Source organism: Notothenia rossii, assembly GCF_949606895.1.
Source record: "Notothenia rossii genome assembly, chromosome: 6".
In the NCBI taxonomy this organism is placed as follows: Eukaryota; Metazoa; Chordata; class Actinopteri; order Perciformes; family Nototheniidae; genus Notothenia; species Notothenia rossii.
In genome coordinates, this window is record NC_136909.1 from 21,395,494 (window position 1) to 21,413,316 (window position 17,823).

The 17,823-nt window shown below is 39.2% G+C and overlaps 1 protein-coding gene across 5 annotated transcripts in view; it reads left to right on the forward strand.

Annotated features, from left to right (window-relative positions):
* grid2 (glutamate receptor, ionotropic, delta 2) overlaps window positions 1-17,823 on the forward strand; it is a 486,943-nt gene that overhangs the window by 342,959 nt on the left and 126,161 nt on the right. For all 5 annotated transcript variants that reach the window (XR_013809307.1, XM_079687594.1, XM_079687592.1 and 2 more), the window contains exons 6-8: window positions 1,580-1,753; window positions 4,906-5,067; window positions 8,943-9,062. Coding sequence is in view for 4 of the 5 variants with exons in the window: in XM_079687594.1 (XP_079543720.1) it covers window positions 1,580-1,753; window positions 4,906-5,067; window positions 8,943-9,062 (456 nt within the window). In the remaining variant the exon portion in view is untranslated. The remainder of the gene's footprint in view (window positions 1-1,579; window positions 1,754-4,905; window positions 5,068-8,942; window positions 9,063-17,823) is intronic.

Sequence of the window (17,823 nt, forward strand, 5' to 3'; positions counted from 1 at the left end):
CTCTGGATAATTCTTGCATGCCGACATTTCTTTGCATGCCCTTGACTGCCCGCTGTGAATCTTGATTCTCTTTTGGCCAACAGATCTGCCTTTTTAGCAATTTTCTGCAATTTCTATCCGTCCTGCTCCTTCTTTGTTGGCTTTCTTATTCTGTTCCATTCAGGGGTTTTCATGTAAGCAATTATTTGGGATTTCTGCCACGTTTTACCCCCTAAAGCTGAACAATCACCTCTTTGCTTGCGGCTAAGAAAGTAGATCTTTCAGAGCACATGGCATTCATACCTCACATATTCATCAAGGCACAAATAACACTTTCTTCTTCAAAACATTTTAAATTAAATATTAAAAATTAAAATGCCACAATCTTTGCCATTAAATATGAACGGCAAATGTGAGTCTTAAATCGGACTTACCTTATTTCAGATATTCAAAACAACATACATTCGATTGCCTAAGCAAATGCATATTTGAGCTTATATAGCGAGCGCCATATATCAGCCTAATTGCTGCAGATGAGTACAGCTATACCAATTAAGCCTGTATAATATTACCTCTAATCACCTTTGATCACATCCTATGAGGACTCACCACCCTTGATGAACATTAATTACATTCAAATGTAATCCATTGAAATTAGTCAATGAACCAGTGGTACCTATAATATTACCACTCACTACTATAATGTGTATGTGATGGCTTATTTATGTTTGTGCACGGTCTGCAGGCAGGGTTTCGTATATCCTGTCAAGAGAGGCTGCCATGTGCAAATGAAACGGAATCAAGTGTTTCGCATGATCGAAAGGCTTGAAAACAATCTCCGAAAATATATGCAGACATCACACATATTTCAACATAAACTGGCTTGTGCACACAATTCGCACAAACACAGATAATTACTGCACACAAAGACAGCAAAGGCAGTCTCGGTTGGTGGCAGTGTTACCTCCACCAGGGACGTTCACCGTCAGTTCTCATCTCATCACCACATGACCTTGTGCACTTGCAGTGGATGGATGGAGATCCATGAATGAAGAGAGGGAGAGAGATTGTGTCCGAGGGTTAACATTAGCAATGATTCCTCCCCCAAGGTTTTACAAGGACATGCAGCTTACGTGCAAACACACATGTATGAGCGGAAGCACACACAACCACAAACATACACTTGAATCCCCTCTCTCCCTATTTCCATCTACTGAAATGTACCTTTGTAATATATTAGCTTTCTTTGCAGATGACGTTGACAATGTTTTTTGTGCTCAGTGTGGTGATTTTGGGAGAAGTAGAGCATGTAAAGAAAGACCTAAATAACTTAGAAATATAGTTTGACGATAAGTAACTGTAGAAGCATTACATTTCAAATTGACTTTATTGGATTCCAACCAAGACTTTGGAGTTGTTATTGTATTTTTCTTGTCAAAATGTAAGCTATAAGTCTTGGGCAACAATAAATAATGTGGTGGTGTAGCTGTTGATATTGATTTCTCTTATCTCCATTGCTTTCCCCACTTTCTTCTTTTCCTTAACCTGACCATTCCTCGTCCTATCTATACCACCATCCTTCTCCTCTTCACCCTCTTAGGAGATCTCAGACTACGATCTGCAGGAGTTAGTCATGAAGTCGATCGGTCGGCTGACGTTGGTGCGGCAGACATTCCCCATGCCCCAGAACTCGAGTCAGCGCTGTGTTAAACACAACCACAGGATTAACAATTCCCTGTGTGACCCTAAAAACCCCAGGTCTCATCAGCTGGAGGTAAGTTAGTTTGGTGATTTTTATTTAAGGCTAAAAGGTTCAACATGAAGGTTAATACAGAAAGCTGAAAAGCTGCACAAGAAAAAGAGATTTATCTTTGTCTAAATCGCCACTATCAAAGAGAACCTGAAATTAGATTCAGTCATTTATTTTATTTAAAGCGGAGAGAGGTGTTCATTGGGAATACAGTATATTGATTGTTCACAACATTATTGGGCATCTTTGCCCCCAATACAAATGAACTGATACTGTATAAGTCATCAGTGTGAAAGCTAAAATGAATAGAGCTTGATTTGTGGTGATATCACTGACAAAGACATATCGTTTCCTCAGCTTTTCGTCTCAAAGATTTTTATTTTTTTATTTCTTGTTCCAATTCTTTACTCAAGCTAAATTGATGTTGAGTATGCATCCCAAAACTTTACATGACAGAAGAGAGAGATTCACACATTACCAAATAAGTGTTTAATTAAAAGACTAAAATTGTACTTGACTTCAAATACCAAAGGTTTTAAAGGTTTGTCAGTGCAATATTGTATGGTGCAGCATCAGAGACCAGAGCATCCACCAATAACCAAATGGGAGGTGCGAACCAGCTATTGAATTTCCTCAAAGTTTAAAAAAAAAAAGCACTGGCACACTGTGTTGCCAGTTTACTGACAACCCTCTACCATGCCCTCCTTAAAAAGCAGCCAAACAAATAATTCGATGTCAGACAGAGCAAAAATGGTTGTTACAACAATCAGATACAAACATTAAATGCTTAACTTGAGTGGTACCCATGTGTCTCTGAGTTACATGCTGTACATTCACAAAACCTTTGATTTCATCTTTTATGTTTGGTTATACATGGCTCTCTTTAAATGTATTTAGAATCTGATCTGGTTCTTCCATTTTGTATCATAAAACTGCTCCAGGTGTTTTGAGTTTGACACTTCAACATGTCTCCCAATCCAAAGCTCCCCATTGAACCAGGGTTGCTGATTTGACATTGTTACAGCTCGTGCCTTTAAGCTTTTGTACCTGGAACATTCATCATTTGGGAAATAGCTTTCTCCCCCCTATACGTGTTTTTTTCTGAAACCACACAATTTAACTGACAGCATGCTCAAGGAAAACAAAGTGACAGTTTTTCCTCCACTTTCACATTTTCTTTACTTTTCTTACATGTCCCCAGGGTGGCAATATGTATGCAATTACTACACCTGTGTGTGTGTGTATGTGAGTCATCAGGCTTCCATCAAAGACAGCAGAGAAAAGGGAACACACTCTTATTTATATGTCAAGAAAAAACTGAAAATTGAATTAATGTGCAGTTGATTTATTTGGATGCATCAGACACATTTGATGAAAGTTGGAAATACATTCAAACAGAAACGTGGTCTTAATACGTTACCTCCCTTTTTTAGTCCTAAGATGAAACCATGCTGTGCTTACAACCACTATTATCAATGAATGGACCGTTTTTATTTTGTATTAATAACATAGGACAAGATGAATAATATACCACAAAGGTTAAATACTACCTTCATTCCTAAATGTATTTTTTTATTATCCTGATAAAACCCTACATCTGGTTGTAGCCTTGCCACACAGTATGCAAAATACAGACATTGGTAACTCCTGAAAGCCCTGAAGCAGTAAATAATACACGTAGATAAAGCTTGTGTGTCTAATATGAATCAGGTGCTTCTCAAGTGCAAAAAGCTAGCTTCGAGAATCCAAGCCCATTCAACGCAATCATTATATGTTGTGTGGAGTCTACTCCTATGTGCTCATTCTACTGTGGAGGGCTGAGGGTGTGCACGTGACTACGTATGTGTGCATTTGAGTGGAACTCATTTCAGTCAAGGACAATGTGTTTTGGAAAAGTGAGAGCGGAAAACATCCCTGTACACATGTTCTGTTTGACATCCGTTGTTTGTGTGTGTGGGAGAGTGAGTGAGTAAGTGAATGATTGTGTAGGTGATGGATATGTGAGTGGTAAAATTTGAAAAAGGTATGGAAGAGAAAGACAGACAAATATATATATATATAGAGAGAGAGAGAGAGAGAGAGAGAGAGAGAGAAAGCAGATCAGCAGTCAGAGAATGGCTCAGAAGACCAATTTCACACTGCACTGAAGCACATCAACTGAGGCTGACCACACACACACACACACAGACACACACACACACACACACACACACACACACACACACACACACACACACACACACACACACATACGCATATACACACACACACACACACACACACGCACACGCACACACACACACACACACACACACATACACACACACACACACACACACACACACACACACACACACACACACACACACACACACACACACACACACACACACACACACACACACACACACACATACTGAGTGCAGAGCCCACTGATCATTGAAGCTCCCAACAGTGCAGCAGATTTTCACTTTAATTTTCTGAGACAGTGAGATGGAATGATAGACGGACAAAGACAGAAAGTGAAACACTACTACAAAACTGTGAGAGCAAGGCGACTTCTAAAGAAAGTGTGAAAAAAGTTTCCCCTTTCTCGTTTCCCTTTCGTCCTGTCTGTCAGAAAACTATTTGACATTTAACAAGGAGTATTCTGTCATCTTATCATCTCTTATATAAATGTTTTAAGTGTAACTTGACATTGCCACGTTCCCACTTGGTTTCCATGCATTTCAGAAAAGCATGCTGGAAGGAGATTGATAGACTGAACAAGCCAGACACCGCTCAGACATATAGTGTACTCTACGTGTATTGAAAGTATCTAATAGCCTGGAATAAAATTCAATGTTTGAGTTTGGAAACCAGCTGTTTAAAATATTTCCCAAAGGTTTTTAATTCTTAAGAAGCAGGATAGGCCTAAATCATAAAAGCCAGATGTGTTACATTTGGTTGCATTATTCCTTATGTACATGCAAAACCACCTCACTAAATGTAGTAGTAGTCTAATGTAACATCTGCCTTTGAAGTTATTGTTTTTTTAAACCTGTTCAGGAATGAATGGGAACATTAGTGTGAAATCCAAATTGAAACACTAAAAGCAAAATGTCTGCATTTATTCTATCACAATTTACTTACAATTTTACATTTTTTTTATATCTCTGTCATTTAATTTTCAATAGATCACCAACCGCTATATTTATGATAGTGTGTTGCTGCTGGCCAACACCTTCCACAGAAAGCTGGAGGACAGGAAGTGGCACAGCATGGCCAGTCTGAGTTGCATCAGGAAGAACACCAAACCTTGGCAGGGTGGCAAGAGCATGCTGGATACCATCAAAAAGGTATGAGAGCACACACACTGTTCCCCTCACGCATTGAAGAAAGGAACTCAACCACAGAAAGTGTGCAATCATGCATTCTTTGTCGCTATGGCACACACCTAAGCACACACACACACACACACACACACACACACACACACACACACACACACACACACACACACACACACACACACACACACACACACACACACACACACACACACACACACACACACACACACACACACACACACACATACAGCCCCTACAAAAACACATACACACATAGCTGATTTCTGGATGCATGGACACATATGGTGACACACATTCTAGGCCCTATGATACTGAAATGAAAGCATTCTGTAAATAAAAAAAAAAGTGGTGCTAAACATTTTGTCCAGATCATCTCCGTGATCACAGATACAGTCATGGAGTGAGCATCTATGAAATACAAATCAATATCACTCTTATTTTCCCAAACAAATGGTTATTGAAAAATTTACTCAAAACTTAAAGTTATAATATTTAACATTTTACCAACAGTATAATTCATATCCATGGTTTATATATTGTGCTCATAAATATATTTTGGGTTCACAAAAGAATATTCAGACTTACACATTGCTGATCCAGGATACAATCAATATTGTGTACAGAAGTTTGCAACAATGAGTCTTTTAAAACAAAATAACAGTAAAAGAGATCAATACAATCTGATTTATACTGAATGTAATGCAAAAAGTGAAATGCTCCCCATTCCCTGATTTATATTTATTTTGAGACCCATTGTAACCTGACTCTCACCTCAGTTCATATGCCGTCCATCTGTTTCATCGGCCTCCTGTGGTTCTCTGCCGCTGTGTTAGGCTTGTAGGTAGGCATGCCAATTTCAAAATGGCTCATTAATACAGTATTTAAAAAATAATTAAAAAACAAGTTGTACTAAGACTTATTCGGAATGTATATGGCACAAATTAAACTGTGACTTGATTAATACAGGAAAAATAGCAAAAGCATTGGCCTATTCCCTAGAATAACTACATACAAGTTCAGTTTAGGTTTTTCACTATTTTTGGATGTGTCTCAGGTTTATCTTTCAGCTGTAGGAGAGAAACACATTTTCTCGCATTTCTCATTTAGGAGCATACATTAGCATTTCAAGACATTGTGCTCATTATATGAAACTTTGGAAACCACGCGTTATTGTTCCTCGGCTGAGACACTCTAGTTGAAATAGCAATGTCATCCCTCGGTATAAATAAAGTCCTCTCCAAGGAGGGTGAATGACATGGAGGAGGCTTTAAATAAGCATTTGTTTGTGATGTTCTTATCAAATGGAAATCCAATTTGTGTTCATTAATTAGATTGAAAGTTTCTAAGTTGCTTTCTGCGTTTAATAGACTTTATGACCCCAGTGCTCATAAATTCAAAGGATGGCATACCTTAAAAAAACACATGCATCAATCAGCAAGTTCCTGAACAGTTGACTTTTGGGAGATAGAGGATTTCATCCTGCAGCTGTAATTTTGAATCTCTGCGTTTCACCTTGAGTTCAGTCTGGGGTTCGGCAACACTTTCATCACTGTTAAATCCAATTGGATCAATGCCCTCTGTTTTGATATCAATAAAAAAACGACTCCAGGGATAGTACTTTGACTGAATAATGAAGCCAAGTGAAATGCTAATTTTGGATTAGTGTCAAACAATAACAAATGATGTGCAATGGCTTTCAGATCTATCTCTGCATTTCACCTTGAGATCAGACTCTAATTTGGCAACACTTTCATCAGCCAGCCCTGGCTGTTAAACCAACCCTAATGTCTGTCTCAACAGAGCTGAGCTAAAGAGCCCTGAGCAGTAATAGAGTGGAGTTCAGCAGACTGCCATCAGTTCCATTTTACACTGTATCAGCACTCTGCTTTACTTACTCTGCATGCCTGTGTGATTAATCAACGTTTTGGTATGTGGGGCCATTATGATAATAAAACACTCATTTGTGCATGTTGATGAGGAGCTCTATTTATGTTGTTGTTTGGTTTTCAATGACACATTCATAGTGGAAAATGCAGCTTTAAAACAGCTGTTACAATCATCCTTAAAGTCAGAAGTGTATGCTGTGTATGTGCTTGAACTGTTTGTAGACAGAATGTCCCGAACCATTCAGATGCGTTGTATACCCCTTTGGGTCTCAGTGGCTCAACCATATTCATTTTCAAATTGTATTGATACATTGTAATGCACATTAAGTTCTAAAGAGCCCCTGAGGTTCATTCAGAGTTTAAGCTTAATGCTTATTTTATTATTGCTATTTTTATAAAACTGACTTCATTAAACATATTTAAATTATTTCTTCTTATTTATTTGTCAGATTTATTTTCCAGTCATGATTCTATTGGCAGGTTTCTTGTATCAGGGGCAATTTAAAAAAAAAAACTAATTGTTATAAATGTATTACTCCAATACTGAGCAGCCAACATTAATTTACTGAATAATTATGAAAGGCAGTGAACTGTATCCAAGCAGATTTCATGAAGCAAATAAACATGTACTTTATTAAGTGTGTGTGTGTGTGTGTGTGTGTGTGTGTGTGTGTGTGTGTGTGTGTGTGTGTGTGTGTGTGTGTGTGTGTGTGTGTGTGTGTGTGTGTGTGTGTGTGTGTGTGTGTGTGTGTGTGTGTGTGTGTGTGTGTGTGTGTGTGTGTGTGATTGACCTTTGGGAATAAAACAATAAAATATGGTAACAACATACTGCGTTGTCAATGTAGCTCACTGAACTGAATGGCACTTAACCATCATTAATAAACTACAGTATAGTATCTCTATGCCCCCCCCCCTTATCTTCTCTGCATTAATAATTGTCGGTAAATAAACGTTGCTCTTTTAATTATGTCGTAATTATGTATTCTCCCTTATGACAATTGTACCCAAAAAAATCCGAAAATACACAAATGAGGTGTTATTACCTTATTCACAGGGTGTCTGTGCAAGTTTTTATATGACGAGGCAAAATAAGATGCATGTGTATATTTATTTGTGCGTGCTTACATCACAGCTCAAACCATCCCACACAAATGGTACAATCCATGCTTCATACACACAGGAGCAAGCACTCACACATACACAGGGCATGATTCATATGATGATGTCTAACACCTCTCCTCCCCTAAAGCAGGAACAGTGTCACTTTCACTGACAGGTCACACTACCAGGAGGCAGGGCAAAGGCTAGGAACTGACACCGTTTGAGTGTGTGTGTGTGTGTGTGTGTGTGTGTGTGTGTGTGTGTGTGTGTGTGTGTGTGTGTGTGTGTGTGTGTGTGTGTGTGTGTGTGTGTGTGTGTGTGTGTGTGTGTGTGTGTGTGTGTGTGTGTGTGTGTGTGTGTGTGTGAATTTACATCTCAAAAGAGTACATTATACGCCGCTAGTGCAAAGTTCAGACTCGTTGCTCTCTCATTAGCGTTATTACACACACATATGCGTGCAGTTTATTGCAAAAAAAAAATGCCATACATTTAAAGTAAGATTTTCCACAAGCGGCAAAACATAGTTCTTTAAAGTTTCCTCTCTTGGCCACATAGATCGTATGCATGAACACATACGGTATACTATTCCTACAAAAACACGTTGGATTCAGTAGCTGTTCTTAATGAGCAGATATAATAAGTCTAGGGGTCAGACAGATGATTCATGTGTCTGCTTTATTGAGAGCACTTAATACATCTGATCTTTAAAACTTAATTTAATGTCAAACCTTTCAGCCAGAATTATTGATGAGGTCAAATAATACCGACAAGATTAAAGCTCAAACAAGAATAACAACAGTGATGATTGCAATACCATAATCATTTTACCAAGTAACAACAGTAAAAAAAACACCTTTTATCTTGTGTTTGCAGAATGGAGTGAGCGGCCTCACCAGTTTCCTGGAGTTCGATGACAATGGCTCCAACCCCAACATCTTCTTTGAAATCCTGGGAACAAATTATGGAGAAGACAGGGGACGAGGAGTAACTCGGGTAAGTAGTTAAAGAAAAACCCCTTGTGTTTGGTGTATTACTGTGGGTGGGGGGGGGACTCTTTCGGGAGTGGATTTACATACTTTTTGTGATTTGCCAGGGAATTTCAATGCACCTGCATCTAATATTCATTCAGGCATCCCTTTCCCAAGGCTGTCACTGCTTTGCAACAGAGTACAGCTCTGCCACCGTTCTTTATTTACTAGATTTTGTGTGCAGCCTTTTATATCTTTTGTATTTCAAAAGTTAAAGTGTCTTATATCTTTAAATTCCATGGCCCACTTTGTTTCAACGTGTGTGTGTGTGTGTGTGTGTGTGTGTGTGTGTGTGTGTGTGTGTGTGTGTGTGTGTGTGTGTGTGTGTGTGTGTGTGTGTGTGTGTGTGTGTGTGTGTGTGTGTGTGTGTGTGTGTGTGTGTGTGTGTGTGTGTGTGTGTGTGTGTGTGTGTGTGTGTGTGTTCAGCGACTGCAATGACTACTGATTCTGTTCAAGTTTTATGATTGAATTGTTTGGTTCAGCATGTCAGATCACAACATACTCCTGTTGTATGCTACGCAATTTATGCTTGGATAAGCATACTTCCTTGAAATATGTCAATTTATGTTTTGAGAAAGTATACTATTACAGCTTTTGTTGTCTTAACATGCACTGATGCATAAGGATCAGAGAGTCCATACTGACATCACTGACTAATCAGTGTTAGTGGATTATGCATATAGGTGTGAAAACAGTTGGGTAAAAATATGTGACCCAGACGTGCAATGTTTAATCCCATAAGATTCCATTGGACACAGAGATAGACATACACACAAAAACACACCGTATAGTGTGTGTCCTCTACACCAGAGGGGTCTCTTTGCAGATAACAGTTAAGATAGTGAGCTGTGATTATGAATAATGTGGTGAGACAGCAACATAATGCAGCATGCCATCACAGACAAATGTAATCTTTAAAGCACAGCATATAATTACATTTAGGGACAATTCCCTAATCAGAGAGCATAATTACTTCTGAGGGAATTAAGGAACGTGTTATACACTATTCCTGCCACAGTCCCTTAATACTCTGAACATTTATTGGTCTGTCATTGGTATTGAATGAAACTAATACATGGAATAAAATGACTTGGTAGAGGCTAATATTCCTCTTGCAGCTGAATTGTGCTTTGTTGAGTGATGTAGCCCTTTAAAGTGGTGTTAATACAGAGCAGATAAATGGAAGGTGGAAATCTGACCCCCCCCGAGCATGAAGAAAAGCCAGCGAATAGCCCCCCATGACCCGCTGTAAGTTATGATGTAAAGGGAAAAGATAAAGGAAATTATAACCCAAAGGTAGCGGGGGTGTTCTCATGTCGTTCAAGCATTCCATCGTGTTATGTTAACATGTGTCTCTGACAATAACTGCCTGTCTATTAAAGTGATTTCTTCTATTCTGCATGGAGAGACAGAGACACTTTAAATGTGAACAATGACCTCAATGTAAATGGATTATTATTAAAAGCAACTTTCTCTCACCCAAGGTTAACATCTTCCCTTATATGATGATGGCATGAGTGATAATACTTAATTCTCAGGTTCATTACACGATAGCTCCATTATGGTTGTGGTGCTTCCTCTTAAAATGCCCTCTCGAATAGGTTTACATTATGATAATAGAAAAAAATAAGTGACTTGAGGTATAAATCCAACTTGAATTTGAAATATTTGTTTAACATTGACCTTTGAGTGAAGGATATGCTCAAAGCAGCTTAAAAGACAAAAAAAAGCACAAATCACGACGAAAACTGTGTAAACTGACCCGATAAAAGCATTACTGTACGCATCTGCCAACATAATGAATATATCATAACATATTTGTTGGCTTGGTGTTTCACAGAAACACATATTAGATTACCTGATACTTTGTGAGTCCTCTTGCATTCCCTGTTAGCAACATTAAGCGACCATCAACAGCCATAACTTAATTGAAGTGTTATGTTCAGTGTTGCAACATTATATTGTTAGTATTAACATTCCCCGCGGTCACATGTTAAGAGACTAATCTCCTTAGCATTTGCAAACCTTCCTTGGAGTATCGTTCGTTCTATTATTTAGCCTTTACCCTGTGGTAATATTTTGTCTTAACAGTTGGGGACACTGACAATGACCTTCCCTACAAGAAATATGTCTCGCATTTATTTTTGAATACATTAAAGATCATTTATTTCACTCTCACTCCATCTCTCTCTCTCGCTCTCTCTCTCTCTCGCTCTCTCTCTCTCTCTCTCTCTCGCTCTCTCTCTCTCTCTTTCTCTATAACTCTGCCCACGCCATGTCCATTTACGTCCATGCTTTATTAAGTAAAATGCATTTTTCTTGTACTCAACTGCTTTCAAGACACTGACGCATCCATACAAAATATAGATAATGGCTGCAACCCCATGTTTTTTATATAGGAATGTCATTTTGTGCCTGCAATAAAGATTCTGAATTGTTGACAGCAGGCCTAGAGGAGACTAACTACATTGTGTCGGCTGTATATTTAAATATAAAGTGAGTGTGTCTCACTGATCACACCATTACCAGTATATGCATACTCTCTTAATTAAAGTATTCACTTTACATTCTGTTGAGAATACAACTTATCCTGATATTTTTGTTCCAATTCTCCCTCAATGCTCTGTGCCTCTTTCAGTCTTTCATCTCTGCTGTGTGTCTGCATAATGACGGACATACAACCCAACATTTCCTATTGTCCTTGTTAACCTTAATTAACTTCATTTTTCTGAAGGCGTATCTCATTCTCCTCTACTCACTTTCCTCTTTACCTTTTTTTGATTTTATTCCCTCCCTTAACCTGCCTGCTATTTTTAAATCGCCCCATTCCCCCCTTTCTCAATTGTTAATACTTACTGTCGTGAGATAAATCCCTATCATATTTCTCACATATGCATATAGTCCTCTCGAGATAATGATAATAGCAGACACATCAGATTGTCATAATTGTTAATGTGACACTGTGGCAGAATTAGTTTTCTGCTCCATTACCTTCAGTGGCTGTACATTGGAGACTATATTTCAGGCATGCCAGGCTCCACTGCTCTCTTATATTTCGGCGACAAGTCTGCCATGTGTAATTGCTTTGTTAGATATCTGCAAAATCTTGAATGACATCAGAGAGAGAAAAATCAGATTTACGCTTTAGAAGCAGCACAATAAAACGGGTTGTGGCTAAGCAGGTAGCAAAAGGAGGATAGGGAGGGGTAGGAGATGAGGGAATGGAGAAAGATAGATATGGTGCTAGATAAAGGAAAGGGTGAAGGAGATAAAGGTAACATGAAACAGAGAGGAGAGTTAGAGAGACAGCTACAGTCGCACACAGATAGATGACCTAATCCTTTTTGATCCCATACCGGAGATAGAAATGCACAGGTCAGAGAAAAGTCACAATAATAACACTCTTACTATCTCACACATGCTCTCTTTTCTCTCTCAAACGAGCACATGTTCCGAATCTTTTGGAAGAGACACTGAAATATGTTCCCTCTTTACAAGAATCAATGGCCTGCAAACTACAGTGTTCTTAAATTGAGGTCACCTTCAATTATCATCTTCAGTCTCATCTGGTGAATTACGCTAAGTAATTTCAGAGAGTCATGAGACCTTGGTACCCTGCTCACAGTCCTGTCATCATGTGAGAACATTTCTTTTAAACGATTGAAGCACGTTTTCTTTTTTACGGCTTAATGATCCTATTAACTGAAACACACACATAGCTGCAGTTCACTCTAGAACGCATGCAGGCCAGTGCGCAAACATATTTACATAGATGTTCTGGCATGCTTGGAAATGCTAAACTAACCCTTTTGGGAAAAAAGACAATGTTTCACAAAAGAAGATGAACCTTCTATGTAACTCGTTTTAACTCTTTTGAATTTACAGTACCACTGCTTTAAAAAAAAAAAAAAATCATATCTATATGATTTGTGTTTTGTTTTTTTCAAAGAGCATTTTGTTGACATGGTCATATATGGAGACAATCTCTATGTCTCATCCAACTATGAAGAGATTCATTTAATGAATGCCGGCAGCCTCATTTGTTTGTGTTTTGGAGAGAACGTCAGGTCTTTCTCTGGCACTACATTGTGCCTTAAAACATATTTGTGCTTATTCTCAAACGATCACCTGTTATTGGCTCACAGACCAATATTCTGTCCCTGGTCTTTATCAGATTTCATGTTCATCTGCTCACAGTGCAGAAGAACACCAGACTCTTCCACATATCAGCTGTTAAATCTAACATTACTGAAATATTTGCACTGGCATACTGTATTTGATCTTAGTGTAGTGTGTTATTATGCTTACATTTGCACACACATAGCTGAGGCTCATGGGGAAGTTATTAGTATGTCAGGTGATTCCTGGTAATCCTGGCATTAGATGAAAAGTGATTTCAATTCTTCCTAAGGGGAACATGAACATCTCTACCAAATGTCATGGCTGTATTCAGTAGCTGTCAAGACATTTAACTCAAAACCTCAAATGTCAACCTCATGGTGGTGCCAGAGGAAAAGTCAGGGGGTTAGTATTAGAATACGTCATGTGGGAACCGTGCATATCTGTGCAAAATGTAATGTCAATCCATTTAATAGTTATTAAGATATTTCCATCTGGACTAATAGACTGTCCAGCCAACTGACATCACTATCCCTCAGTTGTGATCCTTCCAAATTAAACAAAAGACTATGAAGAGGCACATCCTAATACATCTAGGATGATAATAATGTTGTTGTTTTTTTAATGACATTTTATACACATTTTGGTTTTGTCTAGAGGCCTTGCAGGCATCCTCTAACCACTCTAACCACGGTACAAAGTGGTGAGGATGCAGCTCTAAAGGGCAAACTAACCAGTGCTACAGTATTTTAGGGAGGTTAGATGAGGGGCAACACCACTGGAAGTCATTATTACAATTATGTAAAACAACTCTTGCGGGCTGAGTTGAAGGGGTGATAAGGAAAGAGAGGGTAAAAGAGTGATGACTCATGTATAGCAAAACAATGAAATAAGAGGTGTGCATTATGTGTCAGGAAAGTAAGACAGTTAATAAGTTAGAGAGAAAGTCAAGTAACTATGAATAAATCAGAGGAAAAAGGAGGCTAATCTGTGTGAAAAAGCAAAGAGCGAACGGCGGAAAGATAGTGACGGAGAAAAGAATATCTCACAGGGGGAAGATCCCTTTTCCCTCAAATGTTCCGTTGTATTAGGTAGATTTGCATGTATCTTTATGCAGTGTGTCTTCCCCACCTTCAGGCCTGGTGGAAGATTGTGGAGGATGTGGAAAAGGAGGGTATGTGAACGGAAGGGGAGATAGAGAGGCTAAAGCAATGGGAGGGAAGACGTGAGGAGCAGGGATGGAGGGAAGAGAGGGTTTCATTGATTTGTCCTGCTTCACAGTCTCTTACTCCTCATTCCTTCTCCGTCATCTAACCTGAGATAGGTGTGTGTGTGTGTGTGTGTGTGTGTGTGTGTGTGTGTGTGTGTGTGTGTGTGTGTGTGTGTGTGTGCGTGTGCGTGTGCGTGTGCGTGTGCGTGTGCGTGTGTGTGTGTGTGTGTGCGTGTGCGTGTACGTGTGTGTGTGTATATTAAATGGATCTTCAAGAAAAAAAAACGATTATATGTTTTGTTTTTTAACTAGCAGATATCTTAGCCATTCTGGCTAACAACGACTTGGCACAATGAAAGCCTGCACTGTCTCATTAATCTTGTTCTCATAGTCAAGTGGCTGGGTTACCATGCAGTTCAAACTTAGAACAGAACCCAGGTGATTGTTGGAGCAATTAGCGCCTTCATCCTTTATTTTGACTGAGATTAGCTGTTTCCTCTTGCTTAGTCCAATCTCAACTTTATCTCATATAGATTATTTTGATATGTATCTCCTCTATTATTAGAGGTAAATTATTTAACATTTCCCGTTATGTTTATGTATTGATTTAATGCTTACATTTTCTATCTTATCTTTAATGCTGTCCTTCTCAAAATTGTGATTTTTCAACCTTTTTGATAACAGCTTTTAGCCTTCTGAACTCATGAATACTTGAGTATCCTCAAGCTTCCTCTGTGGCTTGATTTATGTTGAAGATTTTTTTTAGCTGGAAGGTCATGTCAATCATGAGTGAACACACAGGCACTGATCAGCACGTTATATTCTGGGTGACCACAGTAGCAGTGGACACTGGACAATAATTGAAGCTGACAAACTGCTTCTGGTGTCCTTGGATCAGCTTAAGTGTTGCAGTGCATGTGAATTGTTGCTGTGTATCTCTTTATATGTAAGAGAAACATCAAGAGTAAAGAGAGAGACAACAGAGAGGGGATATGCACTTAGAGAGAGACATAAGGGAAGTAAATAAGTGAAGCAGACAAATATGAAAAGACAGACAATTGGGAGACAGACTTTTTTTTAACTAGTACCTGCTGTCACTCTCACCCCTTCGGGAAAAGGATTCTGGTGCCAAACATTTTGTAAACTGTATGGGTTCCACAAACAGTAGCCCAGCAGCCACTCGTCTGTTTATCTTTTTGTTGAGACAAGCCAGGAGAAGTTTTATTCCCTAGCTGTAGAAATCTCAATCCTGTCTCATGTCTCAGCCAAGACAAATTCTGTGGAGTGACATGGAGTGATTTTTTTAGAAAATGCTGCTGTTGTAAAGGGGAATGCATTTATTAAAGTTCTGCTGTTTATTACAATTTAGAGATTCAGCAATGTGCTGTAACAGCTTCCAGGGTCTTACAGAAAGAAAGAAAGAATGAACTAAAGGATGAAAGAATAGCATTGCAGTTATGTTTGCGCATTCAAACGTTTTCATTCTGCTCCATTCCTATTTCTGGGATACTAGGCAGTAATGTCTGTATAACCATGTGCCTGGAAAGAGAAAGAGCACACAGCAGAGGGCTGATGAAGTCAGCATTATAGATCTCTGATGGCCGCCCTCTTCACCATTCTCTACCACTGTGCGGAAGTGAAGTATCTGTCTGGATTTTAAGAGGAACACTCAAACCATGCATTATTTAACAGTTTAACACTACAGTATAATGATGGTTGATTGTATACAGAAAACCATACGTCTGCACTGCACTATTTTTTGAATTATAATGAAAGCATTTTTATTTGTTTCATTCTGCAAGTTACTACTCATCACTTTAGGACACAGTCAGTCCTCTCTATGAACACTGAGGACATTCAAGCAGGAAGAGGAAATCTGCCCCCGCCCCCCCCCCCCCCCCTGGGATGTCATGTAGTTAATACAACATTACCCTGGGTTATAGTAGAGGTCTAGAGTATAAAAAAGGGCACGTCTGTCTGGGTGGATTGGAGAATAATGTTCAGGGGGATAAAATAAGAGTGGTGGGGGTACTGGTCTGAGTACTGCCTGAAGTTGTGGGTGGATAGGAGGAGGGATGCAAGCAGGCAGAAGAGAAAATGAAGAAGCAACCATGTTTGAGCCCTCAAGGTAATGTTTTTATTTTAGTCAAGTCACAGAGATGGATGGAATAGATAAGCGCAGAGGGTGGGTGACTGATGGACCGACAGGGCGAAGAGAAATAGGGAAACAAGGTGGGTTGTCAGTCCTTGGGTTAATCTTTGGTATGGAGTGGATGGACGGATTGATTGATGGATTAAAGGCTAAGCATTTGGCAGGAGCAGGGATGTGAAGAACAGAGCAAGGCCTAATTGCCTGTGACCCTGTTGTACACAAAGCACAACTAAGGTGGCAGCGGGAAATGATGAAAGGATCAGTGGAAAAGTAATGAGAGTGGTATCTGACACAAAGGTTGTGTCATCGTGTTAAAAATACCATGGCTTTCTGGATGGAAGCAGAAAACAAGCCTGCAGAGAGAGGAGGATGGGACTTCAGGCAAACATTTGAGGGAGAAAAGACCAGAAAGATTGGTCGAGGATTACAGAACAAGAAAGTGAGGTTAATGATAACAATGATAGTGGACAGAATGGTGAGTCTCCGCAGAGACAAATTTCACGGACGTAGGCCAGAAGCCTGTTTGACTATTGCTGTAGCTAAAACACGTCTCTTGCAATGCTGAAGAACATTTAAAACAAGTTTCCAACTCAGGAATACAACGCCGGTTAACAGGCAGACCTTCATTTAGGTAGGAAACATTGTATAAGTGGAGAGCCCGAGGTAGACACAAAGATAACATCTGATGGGCATTGAAGTACATTTTACAGATCAACAACCCAACCCTACTACAGGCTGTTTGACAGCACCTACAAGTCGAGCAAATAGAACAATGGTTCAGATCAGGGAGTGGGTCTGCCTTAATGTCCATTAAAGTTAGAATTTAAGGAATTGCATCCTTATGATGTCATATCCCATGCCCATTGTCAGTGGATCAGCAATAGGCAAGAATAGCAATGCTATAAAGATGCCCAATGACACATTGAGCAGTGTAAGGAGGGTCTGTGTCAAACTGGACACATGTCTTGAACACCTTACTGTACATCACATCAAATTGGCCCCATACTGTATATTTTTCTTTTGTGCTGACTCTTTAAAAAAAATTACACCAACAGAGGAAGAGGCTCTTGGAATGATGGAACTGATGAGGGTGCTGTGTGAAATGGGACCCATCACCGTCTCTTACTTTCATGGATTCAGTAACCTGTACTTAACTCATACTCCCGTCTAAAATAAGCACACCCTATGATTGCGCTTTTTGTCACAAAATCACCTGTACAACCCTGCCTTCTCAAAACACAAAAG